The sequence below is a fragment of the Scatophagus argus genome, chromosome 16 (assembly GCF_020382885.2).
Source record: "Scatophagus argus isolate fScaArg1 chromosome 16, fScaArg1.pri, whole genome shotgun sequence".
NCBI lineage: Eukaryota > Metazoa > Chordata > Actinopteri > Scatophagidae > Scatophagus > Scatophagus argus.
In genome coordinates, this window is record NC_058508.1 from 14,566,833 (window position 1) to 14,582,364 (window position 15,532).

Here is a 15,532-nt window from a genome sequence, read left to right on the forward strand (position 1 = left end):
CATAAGAAAACCCCATTTAACCTCTGTGGCGAGGTGGAATGAGTGTATTTACACTTTAAAACAGCAGGCACACACACCTGGGAGCTATGGTGCAACCTACTCGTGGCCACTGGGTAATGAAATGGAGCTGCTGATTTGCTGAAGTGCCTTGCTCAAGGACAGTTAATCGTGAGGTAGAGAAAAAAAATAAGTGATTTTTATTTAATTTCAGAGGACTGACATTGACTGTCCATTTTGGCAAAAGGCTGTCTAAACATCACTTGAACTTGTGTCACCATCTCGATTAATATTCCTTATTTTTGTTTCACTGATCTCTTTGTGGTGCGTTCAGACACTATTCGGAGCACTAAGAAGATGATGTCAATATTCCATCTCGCATGCTTGACAGCCGAGCAAATTCAATTGGACTGACTCCGCCTTGCTCATGCGGGACTCGTCCACGGGCTCCTCATACTACCGCGTGCCTGTCTGCATGCCCGGCGCTCTCTGACGGCGCGAGCTCTCTCCACAATCCCCCCCCCCCCAGTCACTCACCCTGATCAGCACTGAGGAGCAGTCTGACGCACAGGACCAGCAGCAGCCAGGACTCTTCCCGGGAGTGTGTGGCTACCGAGCAACATGTACCCAGCGCGGAGACGAGGAAGGCGCACCGGGGGCTCGACTGTGGCGAAGCGGACCATGGTTACAGCTCAACGGACTGGACCAGTCGGACAGGTGTGGGTCTCCTGTTGGATTCTGCTGTCGGCGACTTGTATCTTCAGCGCTCAGGCTCAAGGTAAGATGCGCAACTCAGAAGGATTTTGTTCACAGTGTGGCTACTGTACTGTTTTTGGAAACGCACAAAAAGTCAGTGAGAGAGATGTATCGTGCCAAATAATGAAAGAAATATTATATATGTGTACAAGCCAAACAAAAGCAGTTACATAAATGATAAGTGTATGCTTTTGGAAATCTGCACATATATCCAAACTTAGACCGGTTATAGCACAAAGCCTGACACACTAAAAAATAAATTAAATTCGTGACAGCAACGTTTGTAAACTGTCGGTTTCACCTCCACCACATTCCCCGCTGGACCCACAAGGCCACTTGCTCCAACCGCTTAAGGAACGCAGCCTTCCTCTGCAAAACTGGACCCTAATATGTGGTGACAAATGCTGTTTATTTAAATGAGACTTCTATGGTTTGCTATTATGAGCTGTTTAGAATACATCAGTCACTTGATAAGTGTCCTGCGACTTTAAATCTTCTTGCTGTCTTATACACATTCATTTTCTTTCTTTTTTTTGGCGATATATTGAAAGGCTAAGGGTTAATGTTTTTTTAAGGGTCCTCGTGACCTGTGCATGTTCTTAATCTCGAGTGAAACCTCTGAAAAATCCTCAGAACAAATCATTTCTCTTCTTGTAGACTGAGCCTCCCCTCCTGCCTATAGACCAGCTTAATAGCCCTGCAGAAGTCAGTCAAGTCATCAACTTGTATGAATATAACTATGGGGAAATGAAGCGTGGCCATTATTTGAAGGCTGCTTTACATTTGTCTAATATCCATTTTTGCTCTCTGACTCACAGGCTGTCTAAAAGTAATTAATCACAACATGTATGTTTCACTCACATCCACTCACTCACAGTCAGAGATGTGGAAAAAGTCATGAGCATTGTCTACACTGATCATACAACCGCTGTGAGATTGGTTTGTCTTGTCACTTGTCATCTGTCAGTGGATGACCTGCTGACCAGTGAGATATACAGTAGATGATAGATCAGCGAGAGCAAGCCCTTCCCGCCTCCGCATTCTGTAATTGGAAAAGCATAACTGTCACTTGTCACAAGAACTGAAGGTAAGTTGATGAGAGACAAAGTATATTGTGTGGGCTTACTGAGGTGTGAATTTCATCAGCAGTCTGGATGTATGTTCACATTAAATGGCATTCCACCTTATGCATCAGAATTCAACCACAGGGTCGTGGTTTTTATTAGAGAGGGGACATGCAGTGCCACGAAAAATGATATTCTTAGTACACAAATCCTTGAGGTATTTACTTCAAAAGGTCCCAAAGGAGGGAAAAAAATGCATATTGGAAATTGATCCATATGAGAAGTGGCTTTCCTAAGCACCTCCCATCTTATAATCACAATGCCCAGTGCACAAATGTGCTAAAAGCAGCGTAATCCCTTTTGTTGTTTGTCTTTGAACAGGTCGCATTGCTCTAAAGTGCTCCCAACCTTATCTGAAAAGAGTCTCAGCCATGTCTTATTATGCAGAGCACAGTTCCTCTGGCTGTTATTACCACCCTTTTCTCTAGCTAACATGCCCGGAGTCTGTGAGGATCTGTTGAGCGCTTCAAGGCTACTTCACAGGGCTTTACCTTTCCTCCCCAAACAGAACTCTTTCTCATCCTTGCAGTTGGTATTCAGACCCCTCGAATGTTCCCGGCTGCGCATTAGCATTGGTGAGAGATTCACTCTTGTGTCTGCCTGCTCTTTCAATTGAGAAGGACCTTCTCTATGGCGCACAATTGCTGCTTTAGATTCTTAAGTGAAGATGCAGTTGCAACCTATGTGGGGGGTCTTCACACAAGCCAGAGAGGGATTGTTCTTCTGAAGTAGGAAGCAGATCTCATCCTCATGGGGCATCCATGTTTGCAAATTACTGGTAGTGCGGATGTGCCTGTGCATAAAGTAAGAGATGCTGTAGTCATTCCCTGAGAGCCGAGGACCTCCGGGATGTCATAAATTAAGCGACATACAAGCACATGAGGCCCCCGTGGAAACGGAGGTTGCATGTACTTGTTTTTCAGCAGGTTCCTACTGAGGCCCCTGCTGTGTTTAATACTTCTCACTGCTCTAATGCACAAGAGGATACCCGATAGAGTCCACAGGGAAAGTCTCTCCTGCCGCTGGCTGCTCTCAGCAGGCCAGTTTAAGACTCGTTTAGACCCCCCTCATCAAAATAACAAACAGATAGATGTGAGGTATGTTTCTGTACATTTTGGTGGAGCCTTCTCACCTCTCTTGTAATATCCACTGCTGAAATCTGCTCATGTGTCTTGTGATTGTGTGTGTTTATTTGCATCTTGTTTTGTGCATCTATGAAAGTGCATGTGTGCTTGATGGTGCTTACTGTATGTTCCTGTCTATTGAGCTTTAATCTAGATAGCAGCATTGACATTCTGCCAACCGGCAGCTGCTATAATTTTCTGGACGTACGTTATTATGCAGCTTGACAGCTGTCAGCCATTTCCAAATCTTTAAATCTTATAATAATCCACCATGCTTACAAAAAAACATTTGTTTAAAACACTCTGAATCCTTGTGTGATTAAAATTCCCTGCTCTAATGCGGGCACCAGATCATAATTCATCTACATCAGTGACACGCTAACACACACACACGCATGCAAGCACATGCACGAGAAGATAGAAAAATCAATGTGTACAAGATTACACAACTCCATCAAGAGAAATATAATACACTTTTAATAGAATCAAAGGCATCTCCTGGTTCCAACAAAGAGCAATGACAAACCCTGGCGCCCACATGTACGACACTCTTCCACAAATAATAGAAAGCTTAATCTGTTCTGCATGTGGATCCACAAAAGTAGACCCACATACTCACAGTGGTGCCACATTCGCCCCAAGCATCTGATTTCAGATATGATACTAAATCCTGAGCCCTATGTGATGATATCATTACATTTTTCTAAACTTAAAGCACTTTGATTATGTCACAAGTCACATATGGAGCACATTGACGCGGAAGTGGGGGCGTTGTAACGTCTCAGCTACCATACCATAATTACTCATAGCGCATATTTATGACATATGTGTTTCCCTGTTTGGTGAAATGTAGTTAATTAAACATGTTTACTGCTCCAGCAAGCTAACAGATGTCTGCTGAAATTTGGACTACACACTTGTTTTCTTCACAACGTGGCTCATGCCCAGAAAAGACCGGCTAGCGGCTTGCAAAGCCTCAGGTGAAACACAGTCGCAGCCCGACGACTTCCAAATCAAACTCCTTGTGTGACTGCAGTGTCTGCCTCCCATGTCTGGATGGTTGGCTGCTTTTTCCTCTGGCTGCCAAATGCTGTGTACACATGTTTATTCATGTTGCCACAGGATGCTTTATTCACCAAGATGGAACATATCACAGCTAAATTTGAAAAACGAAAAAAAAGAAAAAGAGAAAGAGAAAAAAAGAAAAGAAAAGAAAAAGAAATCTGAACTCATTGGAAACAGCATTTGAAATAAATGAATGAAAAAAACTGATACTCTTGAAAAGTAATGGCAATGTTTCAGAGAAGACAGAACATACAAGTGCCTCAAACTTGTTTCAGGGTGAGAAATGATTGTGATCTATTATACTGCTAAAGAATAATGGAGCCACTGCACCGTCAACGTTTTTTAGCTTCAGGAGGCCTTTAATTGGCTCAGCCGAGCAGCAAAACTGTGTTTATAGTTCATAATGGAAATGTAATCAAATTAACTTGTACCGCAGGGTTTTGGCATTCACCCCTTGCCCAGTAATTGCCATTTGCCCAAAGGGCTATGGTAATGGGTGTTCGCATGGGGCAAAGAGTCGTATCTCCCGCCATGTGTCTGTCAAGCTGCCATATTAGGGTAGCTGGCTGAAATGGTTACTTACTATGCAGGATTTTAGTTTTGTTGTGCTAGTGTTAAGTACTTACCACTATAACACGAGTTTATGTTGGTAATTTTACCTGCCAAAGAAGGCACACCATAACTCAAATCCGGGTCTTTTTAATGACGAGCAAAATCTTCACCAAAATATGTTGTGCACATGTTCTGTACCCACAGACAGCCCTTCTTTGTCTTACTGGGTGAAAAATGTAGCTTAGAGAAAGTATAGGCTTCTCAAATGAGAGTTTTCAATAGTAGCAGCATTGGCTGCGGCATCAGTCTTGTGGGGGCAATTTCAATCACATAGCTGGGTGTGGTTTTGTCTTCATGTCTCCTTGTTTACTGATGAGACTGAGGGGAGAAGTGCTGTAGAGGGAAACAGACAAATTCTTCTCAAACGTATTAATTCTCCTGGCTAAAAGTCTAATCAATCTGACACAGGACCAGGAGGCATCTCTTCAACTATCAAGAACAAAAAGGAATGTCTCAGAAGAGGCCCCGAGCTGGGACAGAAATTGAAAGAGGAAATGACCTTGAATTGGGAGTGGGATTCAAAATGGTACCATTCGTTTAATTTGTCGAATATCATTTTGACAAGGGAGCGTAGATGTTGTGCATGCTGCTTCATCAAAGCATCATTCTAAGAAGAGATTTGAAAAGTGTTCAAAGTGGTGTCATTACTTTCATCTAGGGAAAAGAGGGATTGTAGTGAGGCGGTATTCTTGGACCATACATCTGTCTTCAAGCCCCCAAGCTGTTCCTTGTAAACATTTAAACAACACAAAGGCAACTCAAGGAAAACTGCGGTGAGAAACAATGCTTTTTACGGAATAATGTGCGCACTGAATCTCTGCTCTCATTCAGCTTACCCCTCCTGGGGACTGGTGAGTGTATTCTTGTGTTGTGAATAAAATGGCAAAAAGGCAAAGAAATAGAGAAATGGAGGAGCTGTGTAGGGGGTGGTGGGCTCATGGTTTTTTCACCTTGTCCTAGGAAAAACAACTGAATGTACCAATCCATTTTTCTTTGTATATTCACACGAATGAATTCACATTCTGCTCCACTCTTCTGCCAAGCCAGTCACAACACTTGGTTATGTTGCTCTATCATCAGCGGCAATTTGCAGATGATGTGGATAGAAATTTTGCTGTTTCACACAACACAGGAAGATGGAAAATGATATATAAGAGAATCTGATGAACAGCAAGTGAGTATGAGAAAAAAAACAATAAAATGTAGTTTTTGTTTTGTTTCACTTCTTACTTGCTGCCTGCTTGTTTCATTCTCAAAACTGCATCTTCCAGTTGGTTATCCTTTGACTTCCTGTTTGATGAGAGCATTTTTTTCAGATCAATGGTCAACAGGTTGGCAGGGGCTAGGTGAGCTGAGGAACTATTTCCGTCCATACTTTTTGTCCACAAGCAGGGTCTCGTCTGGAAAGAGGGAGCCTCAGTGCTCTCCATCTGTGGGGTTGAGTTTGCTGCTCTGCTCAGGCTGCGCTTGGCAGCATGCCTGCCAGTCCCACTAGGGGGCCTGGCAAAATGCCTCAAGCTGCATCTCAATGCCTTGTGCTCAGTATTGATTAGGACCAGGGCTGAATCTCACTCCCCATTGTCCTGTTCCTGGCCACATGGGATTCCATATCATGTTTGATATCACTTTAGTTTCCCAACACCTGACTTCTTCCTCTTCCCTGAGATCAACATGAGGCCCTCCCTTCTCCTGCCACATTTTGACAGTACTCCACCCTCACCGCAAACAAATGGCTTTCAACGGAGATACCAGCGGATGTCACCGTGGACGTTGAAGCACAGAACATGCAAAGGCATCAACTGAGATTAAATCTAAAGTAATTCCTACCAACAATCTCATTCAGCAGAGCTTTTGTGTTTGCTGATAAGGGATTCCTGGCCGGTATGCATGGCAGAGTAGAGCCGGTTGTCACTGTGGCATGGCAGCACTTTAATGTACACACATCTTTGATCACTGTCCTTGCCTCTAACATCAACAGAGTGTCAGTTAAGAAGTGTGGTGATGATAGGAGCTGACAGGAGAACTGTGGGCTTTCGCTCTGTGGCTCATGACACATCTGGATTCCCTTTCCTTGGCCCCTCAGCAAAAGCCATGAAAGTGCTTCAGGTCCAAGACTGAAAGCATATGGCGAAATTCAACCTCGAGTGATAGCCCAGGCCAAGCTTTCGCCCCACCCTGCCTTAGGAAAACTGCGTATGAAATAACTTCAACTTGATGATTTCTGTAATAAATGTTTTGTCATAGTGTCACAGACAATGAGTGGCATGATATTTGATTTGTTTTATAAACATTTTTGTATAATTTTCTCTACCGATAGTGTACACTGTCATACCAATAATGTAACAGACTGGTAGCATTTAAAGTACTAAGTCAAAACATAGACAATGAACAAGGACTCCAGAAAAATAAGGTTATGATAAAAATGGTGTGTCTACTGAAATCATGAAACTTGAGAGGCTCGCAGTATTCTTTCTACTTCTATATGTTTTTAGGATTAATAGGTGCGGTGTGATGTACAGCCAGTGTTTGACAATGAAGCATGAATTTGCCAATACACAAATCGAGTCTGTCATGTGTTTCTGTCTGGAATGATTTAGGATCAGTTTGGGAGAGCTCCTCAGAGGTTAAGCAGGAAGTCTTTGGGGTGTTGCACCTCAGAAGGCAAGCAATACTGACAAGGACAAAAGAGATCCTGAGCAGATACAGATGCCTATTTATTTTAATTTCAAAGGCAGCTTGAAAGAGGAATCTAATAAAAGTGCCTTTATTGCTTTAATGCGTACTAGCAGATGCACAAACATGCACGCAACAAAAGTGTGCACATAGACTAATAGGCGAACGCATTTTCTTCCTCTAACACTTGCATCTGCACACACACGTGCAGACTGTTTCATTATCGCTAAATGGAGCTTTCTCAAAAATACCAAACTAGTATTTGATTGCAACACAACTAATGAAAGTGGGGCACAGCCATGGTGTCTCGTGTGAATAGGCAAAATCAGAATCAGCTTTTTCAGTGTGAAGCGTCATGCTCTGACGGCCCTCCGTGCAAAATACTATCCAATTTAACCTGTCTGCCTGCCATGTCGCACTCGCTGCCAGCTGCAGTGAGGTGACGGAGAAAGGGGAACAGACGGGGAAATGAATATTGCTATGGACATTGTGAGGAGGCAATGGGTGCAGGGGAGCTAGGGTGGGGGCTGGGTGGGGTATTGATGGAAGAAAGAAAGGAGAGCGCTGCATCAGTGGGGTAGAGATTGCTGTGGTGTACAGTAGCACAAATCCTAAATTCTGTGCAGATCCGACTGTAGCTAGGAAACAGCTGACAGTAAAATGGGGGGATCAAAGGGATTAGTGTGCCCAGTTTGAGCCCAAACAGTAACCCTTCCACTTCTCACACTGCCAGCCTGTTTATATTCGCCCTGTATTTCAGTGACGTGTTTGGCCTGTTAGACACAACCCATCTGGTTATCCTCCCCTGAGAATAATTGTTTAATTTGGAGTCACTCTTTTTTTATACACTCTTTAGCTCTTACATGCTCTCACAGACAGGCAGTGTGTAGAAAAAGGTCACTGTTTCAATTTTAGAAGAGAAGAAGGCTAGATGGAGGAAGACACGCCTGCCCGCACACACACACACACACACACACACACATAGGCTACACAAAAATACAAATGCCTACACACAAGTCATCCAGACAAAACAAAGACATTGCATCTGAGAGAGAAGGGATGCACATGTCAGACGCAATCAGCGCTGCCTTTTGTGATCTGAGTGAGATTTCCTGTCACTGGGGCTTGAGACACAGCCTGTTTAATTCTGCAGGGGACCGTCATGTCCCAAATGCTTCGGTCACTGTCTCCTCGTGTCTCAGAGCCAGAGAGATGTACCTAAACAAAGAGCCCAAGCGTCCTCAGTCGGGGACATTGGTACTGTACTGCACCAGGAGGACTTCTGACAATGTTGGCCCCCTGTCTCCACTCTGGAGATTCAGCGGACATGTGAACACACTCAAGGCTGACACAGAGCTTTACCCAAGAGAGTAAAGCCAAATCGGATCTGCATCACATGTGACGTACATATGATGGCTCAAAACTGATTTGTGATGCCTGACTTAACCAAGAGCTGTATGGCAATAACAAAGGCATGGTGGACACATGATGGCTGCAGCTGCTCTGGCTTGTGTTGCTGTTGCAGGGGCTTCAGGCAAAATTTTTCTTTCAGTGTTGTAAAAGCTTTCACAAATTTGCTGGTCAAGCTATTTTAATTTGCAAATGTGTGTGTGTGTGTGTGATGGGGGGGTGCTTTCAAAAATTTATTTCCTTGTTCTGTGAAATGAAATGTTTGAGCACATATCTTTTAGTGGAAAAGCTGGACATGTTCTTTGCCTGTGGGGACAGCAAAAATGGGGGAGTCAGTGGGATTATATCAGTTTAATGAAGTTGCTAGCTGACGTTTAATTTCATGAAATTCAATTAAAAAGCTTTATTTCTATGGCACACAAACCACTCAAGGGGTCCCCGTCATTAGATAATATAAAAGAATTGTTAGAAGAAATGGCCAATCAAGAATGTGTTCTTTGAGTGCATGTCATGCTGATCTATTAGCGTCTTTCAAATGCTTCACAGTTAACATTGTTACTCTTTAAGAAGAGAAAAGCTGCGACAGAAAACAATGTAGGTAGCAAGGCCATAGCCATGTGTCAACACTGGGGCTGGATCTTTTCATTTCAAACATGACAACATTACTGGTTTGTGAGTAATTGTGTAGAACAAACAGCAGATTATGTTGTAAATCAGGCACCTTTGAAGAAGTATACTTAAATTCAAGCATATTCTTAACCTAGAAAACACATATATTTAAATTAAGCACTTTCCAAACTCTCCAAACCTTTGTCCAAATCCTGAAGTAAACGTGGGCGAGCAGCAAGGGCGTTTGTTCTGCTCTCATCCTATCATCTCCAGCCCTCTTTTCTCCTCTCCTCTGCTCCTCACTGGTTGACATTAAGGTTCATAAAGAAATGAGTGTTAATTATAACTACACGTAATGGCTAGCTAGTAATGTAAATCACTATTTGGGCTGGCTATGATGTCCCTATACATTTGACCATATCTGACTATACACTCACTGTAATCAGTGATCCGTTAGCTGTTCATTTAAGGGACCTGTCTTATTATTATTTACTATTGCTCTTTAATAAAGCAAAAGTATTCATTATGTGATCACTCAATTTATCGTTGGAATAATAGAATACTTGATTGCTAACATAATGACTAGCTGCAGCCCCGGTCTTAACCATCAATATTTGCTCCTTTTCTCACTTACTTCCATATCGCCTGCCCTTCAGCACGCTTGTGTGTTCTCTCTCTCTTTGCTCTAAACACACTATATTGAACGTGAAAGAAATATTATCAATAAACTAGTGACTAAAGTGAATGCTGATACACATACGGAGATCAATAGAAATCTGAACCTCAGGATATAGTTAATATTAATATTTATATATATTAATATTTGCTCCTTTCCTCATTCCCCTCAATGTCACTTGCTCTTCCTGCCCTGCAGCATCTTCTTGCTCTTTCTCTCTCTCTCTCACTCTTTATTACTGAACACATTATGGAGAACATGAAAGTAATGTTAAAATAAACTAGATCTGTTTCTCACCATGATATTCAGGAATGGATGACTAACCATTTTCTGTGTGAATGGCAATGTATGTTGCATCAAGAAACATCTTTCGTTGTTATATCATTAAAACGCTGACTTTTGTACTTTTGTATAGTTCTATTATTTGACTGCTGCTAATTTTATCACTGCACAGCCTATCCCAGCTGACTACGGGTGAGAGGCAGGTTACACCCTGGACTGGTTGGCAGTCAATCACAGGGTTGACAGACAAAGATAGACAAGCACACACACGCACCTAGGGGCAATGTAGAGTAGTCAGTTAAACTAATGTGTATGTTTTTTGGGATTGGAAGCCGGAGTACCCGGAGAAAACCCAGGCAGAAAACTCCGCGCAGAAGGGCCCAGACCGGATTTGAAAGTGGAGCCCTCTTGCTGTGAGGCAACATTGCACCACTGTGGCATCAACTTACTATTTCGTTTTTCTGTGGCTGCCCAAAAAACTTACAAATGCCACTGTCACTTTGAGCAGAAAGAAGGCATAGACACACCTGTAATTTCAAAATAAAGGTCTCTCAACTTAAATGCATATCAGTGTGAACAATTCACAACACAAGCTGCTGTAATACTAGAAGTGGTAGTAATAATAATGGAAATTTCTTTAGTTACAATTATATTTGCTAATGACTATTTTGGACAGCAGTGCCTGGTTGCCTAGTAGCAAAGCAATACCAATTATCACTTTATTTGGTAAATTGAGGAACAGAGTGGACGGAGACTGTTAATGGGTTTGTATGGTATGCAAAGATAGTAAGAAGTTGCAACTGCTAGACTTGGACAGTGGATGCAATCACAGTGATTATCTTCCTCTGTGGGCCCTGCTTTGGATGCTTTATAAGCTCATGTCATTGTTATATATGTTAACATGGGCACAGTCATTTTATTGCCATTTTTGCATTAGTGATGAATGGAGGGGAAGAGGAAAAGAGGCAAGGTAAACGACAGAGAGAACATGTTCGCCACCAACCTTCTTACAAACGATCTGCAGAGCTGACATATGCGAACTCAAAGGGTGGTGGTGTTTAAAAGCTTTAATCACACCACTGCTCAGAGCCCAATGTGGCATTGCACTCTGCATCATTGAAAGCTTGTTTTATTAATGTTGTCCAGAGTGAAGTACGGTGGGGTAGTCGGGAATGCATTGTGCTCTTGATTTAAAGTGGGGTGGAGCAGAAACAATGGCCATGAAATAAACATGGCAAGCCTGTGAGAAGCAGCCCACTTCCATTACTTTAGAAGGCACCGTGCCCAAATTGGTGCATGAGAAAGTGGGTGTATAGCAGCATAAACATTCACACACGTCGAAAATGTAGTCACATCAGTCTTACAAGAAAAGTGGATTTCTCCCAAATATCAAAGAGGGAGACTCGACTGTTTGTTTCTGTAGAATTAGACCATCATGTGCTTTACGTGACACATACAAGCCAATCAAAGAAAAGTATGCTGTCTTTTAGTGAGTGGGTGAAGTTAAATCTCGTGTGAGCCCGGTGCCTAATTGCTCTCATTAACAGCCGATGTTCACACCAGTTATTCTGCACAATTAACCGGCTGCCACCAAGATGTTATGAAGCAGAATATTGCGGCGGGTCAAAGGGAAAAAAAAGGTTGTAATTAATTCTCACTTAAATTAATGATTGCACATTTCAAAAGCTGGTACAATGGCATTTTTATTGAGATTCCCCAAGGGGAGACCACTGATGAGTGTTTTTGTGTGTGTCATGTGGAAATGAGGAAGTGCGCACTGTTGATGGAAATCAGGACCCATTGTTGTTTGACAGTAGGCACCTTTGCAGTGATTGCCTGTGTTATTAATTTGTGAGATGAGAGGAGGCAGGCTCCCGCAGCCTCTGATGGTTGTGCACGGCATTAAAGAACCGCTGCTATGAATGACACTCAGGGCTAATGAATATGAATACATTTATAAAAATAGGCACGGGCTCCCCTCTCAGTGCAGATTGGGAGTGACAGTCACATTGGTCGGGCATGGTTGATGAGAGAGGAACCGCTGCCCCTGGAGATGGAGGATGCTGCAGGGATCAGACAAACAACCCACACACACACGCACGCACGCACAATCGCACAAAGACGAATGCCTTAGCATGGTGACATTCAAAAAGCTCCAGCGTTTAAGAGTGACAATCATGTCATCTCATGATAGTATTTACTCACTGGACAAAAAAAAAATCTGATACATCAAAGCCTGTTTCTACCTCCCTAAAAATAATTATCCCAGTATCCATCATAGCTAATTGTTCCATTTGTGCATGATGCCACAGTGAAGAGATCATTTATATTATACTTGAAATATCGAGCAGGTGGGTGGCATGAAAGAGTATTTCTCCTATTTTGAAAATCCACAGGTGTCATATTGTTAGTAATTTATGCTGCACAAACAACACATTTACATTGCCCGTCAACCAATTTATAGACTGTTTCCTGTGGAAACAAAGTGCAGTAATTTATCGTCATGAATGCGCAATTCATTACTTTTAGACTGACTTTGGGGACATGAAGATAAGTCAATTTATCTCTCTGTGGTTGTAGTTAGGCATTTGAACGCAGTCATTACCTTACATGGCCATTTATAATTAACTAACTTTAACCAAAAGGCACTTGTTCGTATTGTACCCAAGACACAAGAAGGAATGCTTTTAGTTTGACAGTGTGCTTTGTTGCTGCTGCTGTTGAAACTTTTTCCTTAACCAGAAGAACAAAATACACAGAGTAATCTATTGCATGTGCCGTCCATCTGACACAGACATAGTTTATTTAAAGAAATATTTCAAATTTTCAATCAACATCAAAAGCCAAAAGCCACAGTGATCCCACCACACAAGCCATCAGAGAAATTTAGTTTCACTGAGTGCATTCTTCCTTTAACACAGACGAGAGCTATGGCAGACAAGAATATGCAAATGCGTTCATCTGTTTTCCTCGGCAGGGGACAATTGTAATTGATTAATTGAATATTTTTATTTGATTGGTTGCGGCTTAATAATCCAAGATATTATTTTTCATGCTGTTCGGTTTAGGTGCAACAGTGTGACTCTTCCTCCTGCTTCCATATTTCATACAAAACTAAATGTCCTCATTTTTGAGTTTTGAGTTTTGAGTTTGAAGCACAGACAGGACCAGTCACAAAGATTTGTGAAGGACTTTGATTGAGTTAAGTGGGATACTCGCTTTCTCCAACGGACTTAACCTTGGTGAGTGTTCTCTGGCAGCCACTTGAGGAGCGCGGCAGACTGCGAGCGGCGGACATGGGCTTGACTGACACTATGGTGCTAACCTTGAGCCAGGTTCCTGTAGAGCAGCGGCTCAGTATTTAAGGCCCAGAGAAAACTCATTGAGCATCTGACTTAACTGGGTTAGACTGCACCCATGGATGCAAGCCATCAAACTGAACTAATTAACAGCTGAAACAACCTTGAAAGCTGCAGACAACAGCGTGTTAGCAGCATTTGCCCCCACGCCCACAACTCTCATCCCCCCACCATTTTCGGGTGTCTGTGCGATGTACTATGCTACTCAAATCATTTATTTTACACCTTAACAACAGTTACTTTATAATCTTTCTATTTTTTTTTCTCAAGCCAAAATTGGGTTAGAAGTACCTTCCCGTCAAACCGTTCTGTTGAAAATTGGAGAGGCATAGAAGACAGATAAAAGCACTACATGTTGCCCCTGAAAAAACATGTTGGTTTGTGAGGATGGAAAAATGAAAAATGCTCTTCACTGTCAAGGATGCTCCTAAAAACACTACTTAATGGGATGACTCATTTATTTACTTGTTATTTGTATGTTGGCATGTCTGTGTTCGTCGTGTTGCCCTAGAAAGTGAATATCTATGCTTATGACTTATGTTCTTCTGAATCAAAAACAGTAAAAAAGGATTTACTCAAAGGGGAGGCTCATCAAATTCTGTCAGATTTGAACTCTCATACCACTGAGCCCCAGGGATCCTGTTTGATTTCCTCCTGATTCAGCAAGGCTGCCATTTTCTTCAGAGGGTAGTTTGGTGTGAGCTCCTGCTGCGGGTCAGGGGCCAACTCAACGTTATTGAATAATAAATAAATAGAAATGTGTTCCGGCTGTACTTGATCACTGTTGTTTCTTTGCCTCTCACTTCCCTGGGCAGACACACAGCAGCTGGGCCCTTGTATTCGCTGTAATGGCCTGTATATATGCAGGGTTTCATATTTCAATCACTGGCGCGGCAGAAGAAATTGGTGGTTTAAGATGAAGTTGAAATTGGAAAGTGGCTATCGTGTCTGCATGAGGAAACACATTTGAATCCCAGTGGAGAAGGTGCTTGGCAGCTGCAGACTGCAGACTGACAAGTCCTTAAACTTGGAGCCACGAGTGCTCCAGCGCCTTTCATGCCTTAGCCAAATGATTTTCCAGCGGAGGTCGCACCAGGGACATGAGATTTGAGGAAGTATTTCATAATAGCCCCATAATCAATGATTCATCACTGGAAATATTAATGAGCCATAAATGATGTATTGAACTCTGATGAGGTAGATCCACAATCACATCGTTAAATGTCACAGGCCTGTTCATTCATGGTAATAAGGTATTTGTAATAATTAATGTTTCGTGTTATTTGGCTATAAAGTATGGAAAATGATATGCTGCTGCATTCATTCGCCTTTCTGTGGTAGTGCTGTAAGGCCAATGAAAATTAATTTAAGAGTTTCACCTTTCATTTTTTGCTGTCACTTATTTCTGTAACTGTCTCGTTTCTGTGCTACATTAACTGAATATTCATTATGTGGCTAATAGTGGTGCCTTTGAAGAGGAATGATCATATTTAATTTTCTCGCCTGAGAAAGAACAAGTCGGCGAGGAGAGGGTGTATGAGAGGAGTGCATGGGAAAGATAAAGGGGAGGGAGTGAGAGAATCAGATCAAGCGATGAATGGAACGGCAGAGGGGCATGGAGTTTATGGGCCGGCAGGGTTGGGTTGGCTGGCGGGGGTGAGTCTCCAGATTACAATATGATTATATCAGTCTATCTGCCTGATAGTATTGATTGACCTGCACCTGCGTCTCCACAACGGCTCCACTGCTCAACGCCAGTACAGTGTATGAGGGCGCATTGTTCTCTCCCCCCACGTTGTGCCTCCCCTGCCTGGAAGAAGAGAGTCTTTCTTTCTACTTTTTCCC

General features: G+C 42.5%; 1 protein-coding gene across 1 annotated transcript in view; it reads left to right on the forward strand.

Moving 5' to 3' along the window:
- Positions 1-335: 335 nt before the first annotated feature.
- sdk2a (sidekick cell adhesion molecule 2a) overlaps positions 336-15,532 on the forward strand; it is an 81,039-nt gene continuing 65,842 nt past the window's right edge. The window contains exon 1 of the mRNA XM_046416356.1: positions 336-775. Coding sequence (XP_046272312.1) covers positions 619-775 — 157 coding nt within the window. The 5' untranslated portion in view covers positions 336-618. The remainder of the gene's footprint in view (positions 776-15,532) is intronic.